General features: G+C 38.4%; 1 protein-coding gene across 1 annotated transcript in view; it reads left to right on the top strand.

Moving 5' to 3' along the window:
* Positions 1–11,728, top strand: part of LOC146003520 (sialin-like) — a 33,751-nt gene extending 22,023 nt beyond the window's left edge. Inside the window, exons 8-10 of the mRNA XM_083141807.1 lie at positions 2,014–2,169; positions 7,384–7,469; positions 10,259–11,728. Of these exons, the coding sequence (XP_082997933.1) occupies positions 2,014–2,169; positions 7,384–7,469; positions 10,259–10,750 (734 nt within the window). The 3' untranslated portion in view covers positions 10,751–11,728. The remainder of the gene's footprint in view (positions 1–2,013; positions 2,170–7,383; positions 7,470–10,258) is intronic.
* Positions 11,729–12,206: the final 478 nt, after the last annotated feature.

Raw genomic sequence — 12,206 nt, 5'->3', positions numbered from 1 at the left:
CCAGTTATAAGGGCATATTTTTCAAATTATAGTGCATATTTTGTAAACTTTTAGGCCATAAGAGCATATTTTATTTTGCATATTTAGGTGATTTCTAGGTCATAAAAATTCTAGCCCTACTTATTACAAAAGCAAAAGGTTGATTTATTGATTGATTGAATTACGGTAGTTTAGTTTGGTTCGCTTTTCTGCCAATTTTGGCTAATCGCAAAGATGAGGATGACTGGCGATAAGATGAAAGATGGGATGTGCATTTTGCAGACTAACGAGGCTCTGACGCCTGGACCAACGGCCAGTATAATCATTATAGGACTGTGTGTGTTGTCCTGTGTTTTGTCCTTATGTGTGCTGATTGACCCTTTGCAGCCTCAGCTTTTAATCGAAGTCAGAATATTTTAGTTAAACGACATTACAGTTATTTTTGTTCTGATAAGGGGCTGGATCCCGTATAACGTGACGGGTGAAAAATAGCCCAAGTGCTGATGCACACAAAATTTTAATTTCAAATTGAAATTCAAAATTCAAAGATGAAAGATGAAGGGACAATCACTTACACATGTTGACAGCACAGAATACAAGTACCAGACGCCAGAGCCTCGATAGTCAGCAAAATGCAGTCCAGGTTGAACTAAGTAGAAGAATCTCCCCTTACATCCAGAAGAGGAAAAGCAAACAGCTAATGTTCATTTTCAAAATTACGTATATATAGCAAAGTGAAAGAGTTCGAAAAAGTGTAAACAAAACTTTTCTTATATCTAAGTAGCATTAGCATAAAAATCAGTGTTGTTAATTGTTATTACAGAGCTCCTTACGCATGGACTATCATGTTCACTTAGATTAAATTATATAGTTTCAATGTTTTTGTCAATAGTATGCAGGCCCGTAGCCAGAATTGATCTCCAGGGGGGGGGGCTCACGGGTTAACGGGGGGGGGGGGTTGTAAATCAAGTCAACTTTTCAAAAGTTTAACAGTGTTAAATGAAGGTAAATTATGTGTGGGGGCAGGGGGGAGGTCATTAAGTTACATAAAGTTTAGAAATATCACACAGATACTACATTTCTTCTATATCTTTTAAAATATCGCTTGAAGTGTTAATTGGCTGATACTGAAATCACCTTTACTACACACTCCATACTACATTTGATGATACAGATATTTATATCACCCAAGAAAATATGGACAATATTCAATCATGGTGCATAGCGTACATTCCACTCCCCGGCCGAAACAATGAAACTCCCCTTCGTTCCCAAAACTTGGGAGCTGTTAACCTTTCACGCAGATGCGGAGGGAATTTGCATAATGACATAAAAGTCACAGATTTCTGTATAAATGGGAGGTCGCAACAGGGGCAACAAAGGTACAGATAAAGAAGCTCCCTTGTGAAGGAACTTTCTGAAGTCTAGAGAAGAGAATCTACTAAATACTTGCCACTATTTAGACTTCTTCTTATGAATAAGATGAACGAATGTAATAGCTGCTGTTTATGCTCCCTGAATTTATCCTTCACCAAAGTTGTGAGCATAATAATATCTACTGTCTACATTTTCAATCTTCACTGCAAAGAATTACACAAAATAGTTTTACCTAATGTCAAGGGGGCTGACCTCAGTGATAGGGGGGCTGACTTCAGTGCCAGGGGGGGCTGATGGTATCCGGGGGGGCTGAGCCCCACCCGGCCCCTGCCTGGCTACGGGCTTGATAGTATGTATCTAAAAATCATGTATAAGGTTTTTAGGGATATCATATATGCAATAGTTCATGTGGTTGCAGTTGGAATCAATACTATCAATACTAACTGTCAGTGAACACAGAAATACATACAGATAGATGATAATATCAAAATAAGCATCTTTGTCTGATATTAGCACATGTTATAATCGGATCGCTAACATCATCACTAGTTTTTTTTTAAAGATTGATTTGTGTTAGAAAAATAACTATAGAAATTTTTGTTAAGATCGAATGGATGAAGAAAATATCTCCTTATCTATTATTTGTTTGTTTAACAGGTACTCTAGGACAAGGATTTTGTTTTGCTCTACTCGCAGTGACAGGATGCAATAGTACTGCAGCTGTTGTGTTGCTGGCGTTGGGTATTATGGTCAGTGGTTCTGTGTCTTCAGGTATCTTGGCAACATATGTTGACGTTAGTCCTAATTTTGCTGGTAAGTACTATTAATAAATACTCTTTCTATATTTTTTTTCAATCAGAATATTACCAGCCAATCAAGAAGTTGTATTTTTTTAAATGTAAGGGACTTTTCACCACATCACCTTGACACGTCCTTTCCCATTGCACCTAATATTTATTGTTATTAATTATATTTTCTCTTGTACAAATGTTTATTGTTATTTAATCTTAATTCCTGTAATTTACCTATCACTGATAATGTCAGGATAGTGACTAACCTGTATATACTTATCTTGTAAGGGCTGTTACCATGGCAATTACGAGTGTGTTTTGTCTTGACTTTGAAGTTCGGGCTCGGTTTTTGAATAGAGTGATCAAGTTGAATTATAAGAAGTTTAATTTCTTTGAGTGACATGGATTATATGTTAGGCATATAAGTATTTAGTTTGCAAAGAAGTAAAATAAACTTAATTTTTCTTAGTGCAAACTTAACTTTGATTTTTATTTTACGAACTAACAGAGAGATACTATTACCCCATAGGTACCCTGAGAGGCATCACGCGAATGCTTTCGAGTCTTTCATGTGAACTTATTATTTGCTCTTTGAGTAAAATCATGTTCTTTTGACTAAAGAACGTGTCAACCTCATATCGGAGTTACTTTAATTATTTTAAGCTACATGATACACCTAATAATAATAATAATAAACAGTGGTGCAACAGCCATTGAGGGCCAGGGCAATCACTCCTACATGCCTCAGCAGAGGTGAGCGATTATCCAACCAGTTGCGGGGTGACGTGTGGTCAGCACGATGAACCTCCAAGTCTCTGTGCGACTGGGTTACGCTATTCATTCGTTGCTTCCCAATTTTCTCACGATAGTGCATGACCGCTGGTCTTATACACTGGCCAAAATCTCAGGAGAAAAGTTGTTGCGCTTCCCCTCAAAGACTCGAACCAGCACATATCCCGTCAGGGACGTCGCAACCGGGGGGCAGGGGGCGACTTGCCACCATGTCGCTTGCTAAAAATGAGACACTGTTTTTTCCAACTTGTTTCGTTTTGAAAAAATGGAAAAATATTTTTTCACATGTTAAATGAACGGGGACTGAAGTTTTAGCTACCAGCATGAAGTATGTGACAGAAAACTCTACGTGCAGATAACAATCACAGCCACGTCTCCGCAAATCAAGTGTAAGATGGAATTATCCACCTAGGAATTCGCAGCTTCGGTTTCCAGTTTTCCTTTGTATCTGCCAGGTTTTGTATGTACAGGTGCGGTCGGCGTGAAACAATAAACCCAGCTTACCCCGATGGTTAAAGAGGGGCAGAGAACAGCTTAATTTTAAATTTTCCATTTACAACTATATTCATTTCCCGGAATGTCTGGAGTAAGAGAACGCGAACTCGTCCTGGGCGCACGTTGCGGGTGTGTCTCGTCCAATGAACGGGCGGAGGGGAGTGGTCGCACGGGAGGGGGCGACTCGACTAGCCAATCGCACCCTTCTCCACCTAGTCTGGCCTCGACCACAAGCTTTCGCCTCTGCGCGTAGCTACTCCAGACATTCCGGAAAAGTTGTATACATTGCATGGATGTAAGGTCTCCGAACAAGGGGGGGGGGGGGGGGGGCAGATTAAGTTTGAGCCTTCTAGCTTAAAAATTCAAGGTGGAAAACAATTCAAGACAAATGCGAGAGGACACGGAGGTCTAGTTGGTAAGGCGTCTGACTGTTACGCGGAGAGCCGGGTTCAATTCCCTTAGTGGTTGATCTAAGGATTGATTTTTTCGGCCTTTTTCCAGCACAAAGAGGCTCCGGGGCCCATCCAGCCTCAAATGAATGGCTACCTGGGAGCAACCTTGAGGGGGGGGGGGGTAAAGGTGGCTGGAGCGTGGTGCTGATCAAATCACCTCCAAAATGTCCGAGATCGAGAATGTGTGTGGACCTTACCCCCACATTTCGTAAATGTGTCTTCATGGCACAGTGCTAGATGCACGAGTAAAGAAACTCACACGTGAACATACGAATAAATAGTGTTACCTCTTTTTGAGGTCTAAAATTAAGCCATCAGCCCTGAACATGAAACAAACAGTAAGTTGTTACGCCAAGAAACAAACGTTCCTTCTTTGGTTGTTCCACCTCTACCTACAAATGCTTTCGTTATAGCTTGATGTGAAGAAACCAATAATGAGGGACAAGATTGTATTCTTGCTCCCCTTACCACCACACCTCCACCCCCATTCACTCCCTAAAACTGAGACTTCGTCTATTTCAGCTTATCTTGGTTTTGAAGAATATTTGAAAAAAATATTTTTGCACAAGATTTGTGAACGTGCACTCAGGTTTCCATTATCAGTAAGAAGCACGATACATCGCAGTCAAGTCTCTGCAAATCAAGTATCCCCGTAGGAATTCGCTGCTTCTGTTTCCAGTTTTGCTTTGAATCTCGCATATAACAACGCATTGAGGTAGAGGGACAGAGGACAGCTTAATTTTAAATCTTCCGGTCCACTTGCTGTCAAAAAGGTAATCGACCATAGAAAAGGTGCACCTTGCAAGTTCTTGGAAATTCAAGTCTATAGGCTAATCTCCCCTTCCCTTTCGAAATTTAGACTTGGTCAGACTAAGTGCAGTGCAGTGATCTTCCGACGCGACCTTGCAGTCGTTGCACTTTCTGCAAATGATTTACACGTACATATGCACAGCTATATCGTTGGTGCGGAAAGAAATCCAAACTCATCACTACAATTTCCAGAGTAAATGCCTTTGACATTTTTATTAAAATATTACTGTTTGTCCTGATGTTCAGGACTGATGACTTGTTTTTAGATCTCAGAGAGAGGTAACATCATTTATTATTATGTTAGCAGGTGATTTATTTTTACGTTGGGAGTAGTAATTGTTTAGGTTTGAGTGGCAAGTTCGAGGCATGATCCGATATTTTAGACCTCTCGGGGGTGAGAGGGGGACGAGCTCCCCTGACGCCTTCAGTCTTATAAAGTTCAGACTTATTTAATTCAAATGCAATACCAGGTACCTAGCTGCTATAGATCAAAATATCTAATTTTAAAGCTGTTGGCATGGCGACTTGACCCATATTTGATACCTCGGCCCTCTCCAACCGTACACTACATTTGTAAGTCTTTGCTGGAACACTTTAGCCTAGCAACGCCTACAAAATAAAATATACCATATTGCCTCAATCTCATCGAGTGCCTTCGCGATTAGCCGAAAATGGCAGAAAAGTGAAGTAAAATAAACTAAATCTATTATTTATTTCTAACTCTTTTATTCATGTAATTCTTCTTTTGCATGTGACGTTTTTGTTAACATTATTTACAACTTTCTTTGCTACATATCGATCAGAAAGTTTCAGAAACATGGATTTTCTCAATACGTTTGCACGTGTACTTCATCCATTTTTAAAAGTAGCGCGTTTTCAGTTATTTTACTAATCATTAAAGGAATGCCTCAATACCATCATGCTTCACTGTATGCGAAGATCGAGTACCAGGCAGAGATGGAAATTTGCGGTAATTATCGTAAGACATAATATTTCAGTTTTCTTGCATTAAGCACCGTTTAATGGAATTATAAGTAATAAAATAATCCGAAATATTGGCATCTCGGCCTCCTCTTATCTCTTATGAGCCACTGTCGATATTCATATAATAAATAACTATTATATATATATGTATATATGGGAAAAGAGATTGTAAAATCTGTTTGACGGATTTGAAAACCTGCCCCCCCCCCCCCCACTCCGACGTCCCTGTATCCCGTAGCCCTAGCTCAACACCTTAGACCAACCACATGGCCACGGTGCAGGATAAATGATAGATTGCTGTTTTAAGTCCACTTTATGCACAGTAAGGCTAATCGGGACTGGACCTACAGTTTAAAGTGGGATCCGAACCACTTGTGCCTCCACCGGTTATCGAACCCGGGACCCCTTGATTACAAGGCAAAGACGCTACCACTGCGCCATGGAGGAGGCCCCGATAAATGATAGATGTATGTAATAATAGGAACAGAATGACTATCCTCGTTTTCAATAAATACTTATCCTCTAGGGGTAGAATATACCGGGTGTACGCAAATGAATATGGGAGTTTTAAGCTTGTATATTTTCTATGCTATACACATTACAAATATGAACCATATATGAAATGAAAGGGTAACTCACCAAGTTTCGATTCTACGCATGTGCAAAAATTTGTTTCCTAACTCTGCCGCTTGGCGGAGCCATTCGTAAAGATTGCTAATCCCGAGCGTAAGTCTATTTCTGTGTTGGAACTCGCGAGGTGTAATTCAGTTGTTACAGTTCAACGGGCATATCGGCGAAGATTTGGACGTGACCCCCCGTCTGTGTGTTATGCGTGTTCACTCTTCCTCTTAGATGAAATGTGGATTCATCGCTGAAAATCACACGACTAAGAAAATCGTCATCTTCTTGATTAAGAATTTGTGTGCAGAAGTTCCTACGAGCGAAATGATCTGCAGGCTTTAGGACCTGCAACAGCTGCAGACGGTACGGTCTCATTTGGGGTATTTTCCTTAACACTTTTCACACTGTCATTGTTGGCATTGCTATCTTGACTCATCCGCCGCACAGATTTTCTTGGACTGCGAGTGAAAGCCGTTCTGACGCTTTCCACCTTCCACACACTCGGCCATCCGGAACTTTTACCTTTACACAAGCATCCTGTCGTCTTAAACTGGTTATACCACCTACGAATGTTGTTGTCACTTCCAAATCTTCTCCGATATGACCGTTGAACTGTAACAACTGAATTGGACCTTGCGAGTTCCAACACACAAAGAGACTTAGGCTCGGAAGTCGCCATTTTTACGAATGGCTCCGCCAAGCGGCAGAGTTAGAAAACAAATTTTGCACATGCGTAGAATCGAAACTTGGTGAGTTACTCTTTCATTTCATATATGGTTCATATTTGTAATGTGTATGGCATAGAAAATATACAACTTTGAAACTCCGATATTCATTTGTGTACACCCTGTATATTAAAACAAACTAATTTTGATTATATCATGAAAAATAATTTCCATAAAGACCTAAAATTGAAAAACTACAATTTTATTGTAAATAGAACAAACTAACTTAAAACCGAGTGCAATAATTGCTTTCTTTCCTTTTATTCCAAATTTTCACATTTTGGTAATAGATTATCTGTATTAAATATGACACACATTGAAAGATTTTCATAAAATTTAATTTCTTTCTTTTTACAGGTGTCGTAATGGGATTTAGTGGCTTGATTGTTGTTATTCCTGGCTTTATATCACCAATAATTGTTGGATATCTTACCTTCCATGATGTAAGTAATAATATTAAAACTGAATGGTTCTACAGGGTGTCCCACGAACGGCGCAACTGGGAATTAAGAGTGGCGTTACTTTGTAACCGAAACCTGTATATACATAAGTCATACACCAAATGTTAGCCCTGTCCAAGTAGATATTTATAAACATAGAAACAACAAACGGGGTGCAGTGTTGTTCATGCAGTGTTGCCAAATGTAAGTGAAAGTGTAAATTTATTTTTCCACAAAGCATGGAAAATTGCATGTCAAACATTCGTACGGAAATTTGGACGTCAATTTCCACCGTGAGTAGGTGGACTATTTCGCCATCTATAGTTCAGAGAAGAAAACCGATCGTTTTCGCGTATAGCCAATCCTGAAATGCCTCGTAAAGGCGTACCGGTCCAAATCGGTGTTTTAAAAAAATTATGAGGTACAGTGGCAACACTGTTGATGTTTGAAGGCAACAAAAGGTGTGTTTAGTGATGGTCTATGACATGGAAATACTGGAAACAGAAAAAAAAGAAAATGAAAATTATGGTGAAAAAAGTGCCAGGAGTAGGTAAGTAACACTTTTTTCACCATAATTTCCATTTTCTTTTTTTTCTGTTTCCAGTATTTCCATGTCATAGACCATCACTAAACACACCTTTTGTTGCCTTCAAACATCAACAGTGTTGCCACTGTACCTCATAATTTTTTTAAAACACCGATTTGGACCGGTACGCCTTTACGAGGCATTTCAGGATTGGCTATACGCGAAAACGATCGGTTTTCTTCTCTGAACTATAGATGGCGAAATAGTCCACCTACTCACGGTGGAAATTGACGTCCAAATTTCCGTACGAATGTTTGACATGCAATTTTCCATGCTTTGTGGAAAAATAAATTCACACTTTCACTTACATTTGGCAACACTGCATGAACAACACTGCACCCCGTTTGTTGTTTCTATGTTTATAAATATCTACTTGGACAGGGCTAACATTTGGTGTATGACTTATGTATGTACAGGTTTCGGTTACAAAGTAACGCCACTCTTAATTCCCAGTTGCGCCGTTCGTGGGAAACCCTGTACTTTAAGTCAATAACTATAGTTTTTTTTTATCAGAAATCTAAGATGTAAAAAATTCATACATATTTACTCTTTCATTAATTCAATTGTATTTTTATAATTTGTGTTGATTTATAGTTACGTAAGTCTTGAATTTATTTCTATGAAATACAAATAAGGAAGATATTCTGTGTATACCTCTGTATGTAGGTAACAAATCGGAAAATAAAGTTGGAGAGGATGAAGTATGGATTAGTAAGAAAGCAGAGCTACATACTCACTGACAAATATGGAACATCAAATATTCAACATTTAATATTTATTGTTTTTTTTTCATATTTCTCTCGCACTTTATCATAATAAATAAATAAATGACAGGATAGAGATTATTCAGTCCTCCAGTGGCGTACGCAAAGGGGAGTTACAGGGTTTAAACCCCCCTTGAGCATTTCAAATATTATGAAGAATGCTGTGAAGAAAATTAAAAATGGCCAATTTTACACAGTCAAAGATCTGCGACAATACTACTACTACTACTACTACTACTACTACTAATAATAATAATAATAATTTGAATTGTTATTCCCATGCAGCATGGAGAAAAGCACAGCATTCCAAACACACGCGTTTTTCAGAGTGAATGCCTTGAAATTAAACACGAATTCTTGAAATTTTCTGTATCTCAGCTGCCTCAATGTTCAATGAACGTAATTTTTTGTGTGTGTGAAGAATGAACATTAACTAAAAAAAAGTTCTTGGTTCGTTGTAAGCGGGTAATGTATAGCTACGCGGACAAGAATACACAGCCACCAGTCCACCTTCCCATTGTTTACACTGGCACGTTTAAATTTCTGATTTCAAAGGACAATAACATTAACTATTGTAAAATGTTTTGTTGGTAAGAACAGCGAGACATTCCAGATGTGAATTATCGGGGACATTTATGCGGGGACAAGAGCTGAAAAATTCCAACCAATTCCGGGAATCGAACCCTGATCTCCAGCGAGATTATCAGACGCTCTACCGACCAGACCACCGCAGCTCCTTGGATGAGTTTCCATACCTTGATTATTTCAATTTATTTTAATATATTTTCTTGTTTTTATGGATTTTGTTCACACTTAAAATGTCTCACCTCGTTGATTTTGTAAAAAAAAAAATAATCGAATGACTAGAAAGTAATTTCGCCCTGTTCCTTTCATAAATACTATATTTATGTAGACCTTGATGAAATCCTGCGTATGCTACTGCAGCCCTCTACATGTACCCTAAAGTGAAGTAAGTAAAGTGCTCCCCTGTGCAAAGCACCACGCCTTCATATGGGATGTGGAGTTAGGGCCCCACACTTTCTTGATCATGGCCGAAGGTGGGGGTGATGTGATCAGCACCACACCCCTGGCGACCTTAACCCCAGAGTTTCATCCAGGTACCCACTTTATGCGATGCTGGGTGGGTACTGAAGCTGCTTGAACAGCCATGTGGTCCGGGCCATACCAATTTCCAGCAATCCAATATTTCTACTTGTAATTTAGTGCAAATTTTTGGTTAGGTTAGGTATTGTAAAGTAAGTGTCATGTGATTACATGCATTAATTAACGAGATGAATGTATTATTCAGGTTGATTTATGTGAGGTCACTAAAAGACTGGATGTTAGTATCAGTAAATTTTGTACCAGTACTTCATTAATACCAGTAAAAATTTTATTCCTAATCCATAATAATTATTAATGATGCCTCAATGTATTTACAGCAAACTGTTGGACAATGGAACATTGTATTCATCATATCTGCCATTATGCTGTTTGTGCCTGGAATTCTGTATGTGATATTTGGAACTTCAGAACTTCAACCATGGAACTCACCGTCCACGGAAAAAGCTAACGGAGAACTTCCTGTTGAAGAAGCAGAAAAGCTTTTGGGCGATAAACCTCAAAATAACATCCAAGTGATACCTACACCGAATAAGACAGAAGCAGACGGGATTGTGGATGAAGAAAAGAATACAGTGACAAACGCAAGTGATTCAGTGACGGTGGAAAGCGAAGCAATGCCCGACAAGAAACAAGAGGAAGGGGCAGAAAATATATCAGGGAGTGAATTTGATGTAAAAGATAAAGTGACAGAATCACTGAGTGAAAATGTGGAAAATGCTAGTGCAAATAATGACTATACTGAAACAAAAGTAATTGTGGATAATGAACATACCAGTGAACCATCTGAAGACAAAGAACCATCCAAGTGATAGTTTTTTTATGTGTGTATGTGTGTGCATATTATGTATTTATCATTTAGTAATTTATAGGGCTGAGCTGATAACGATGTACTGGTATCGGCCAATACCAGTGGTATTGGTATCGGGAAGTATCTCCTGGAATATATTTACTGATATTTTCCCGGCATATTGTTCTTTCATGGGGTTTGCAAAAATACCAATCGGCACTTTCCAGAAGTCAAATTATCCTGGAAATTATGCAAAATTCAAACTTTCTTTTCATTTTGCCCCAATTTTGCATGAAAAACTGGATTTGTGATTACAAAATATTTATTTTAATATTGTGATGTAATTCTTGAAGATTTTAAAGCAAATTTCTTTGTAAATTGTTGCAGATAATTGGAAAATAATACTTACACACTAATATTGATCAATATTTTGAACAACTTTTAATTTTTACAATTTTCAAGTATTGGTGGAAATCGATACGAGTATCGGCATTGATGTGGACATCAGTTCAAAATGGAATCGGCTGAGTCCTAGAAATTTATAATGTCCAGTGAGAGTCAAGAACTAACTTGAAATCACTTGTACCAGTATTCACAACGTGTGATAACACTGCAATAAATTTACACATTCTAGCTTACATTATAAATGCACAAGTCCAATATGAAATGTTCAATTCCCGGTGGAGTCGAAACTATAGGTCCAGTCCCGATTAGCCTTACTGTGCATAAAGTGGACTTAAAAACAGCAAATCAATCAATGAATCAATCCAATATGAAATGAGAAAATGTTAAATTCTCGTAAGTTTTTAGTCTTCTGCAACAAAGACTTCAAAGTGAAAGGAATATTTCATCTATTTCATGTAAGGTAAATGAACAAAAATGACACTCATACAATTATTTTTGTTGTAATCGTATTCTAACTTCATATTTTGGTTACTTTGAGTGATAAAATCATCAATAACATCATCATCACGCACACAAAATAAAGTTTTGTTCTCTACATTTTGATTATTTTTTAACCCTGTAGCTGGAATTATTAACCTAAATGTCCGTCCTCCCTTAGTACACCTTATCATCTTTCATTGAAAGTTATTCTCTTAAATCATTCAGATTGATTTATTTATTTTACTTCGCATTTCTCCCACTTTTGGCTAATCACGAAAATGAGGATGAGTGCTGATATGATGAAATTGATGAAGGTACAGTCACATTACAGAGGCGTGGCGTGTATGTAAACGGAGTTACCGCAGGTAACAGGTAAATGTGAAGAATTAAAAAGTTGTTTCAATAAAATAGCAACATTGTTAAATAGGTACGTTAACCAATAGCGTTGCCGTCGAGTAGATATTGCCTAGGACATTTTTTCTTCAGCCGACAGAAGCGAAGAAGGAGGCCGTTCCGCTACCCTGAAGATGCAACAAGGGGAGAGGGCGCCAATGCAAGGGAAGACCGGGGGATGACTTTGGGACAGTGTGCTG

This window comes from Lepisma saccharinum, chromosome 20, assembly GCF_977018435.1.
Source record: "Lepisma saccharinum chromosome 20, izLepSacc3.1, whole genome shotgun sequence".
Classification (NCBI taxonomy): domain Eukaryota; kingdom Metazoa; phylum Arthropoda; class Insecta; order Zygentoma; family Lepismatidae; genus Lepisma; species Lepisma saccharinum.
Note: the sequence above shows the minus strand (reverse complement) of the source record. Positions and strands in the feature narration are given on the sequence as shown.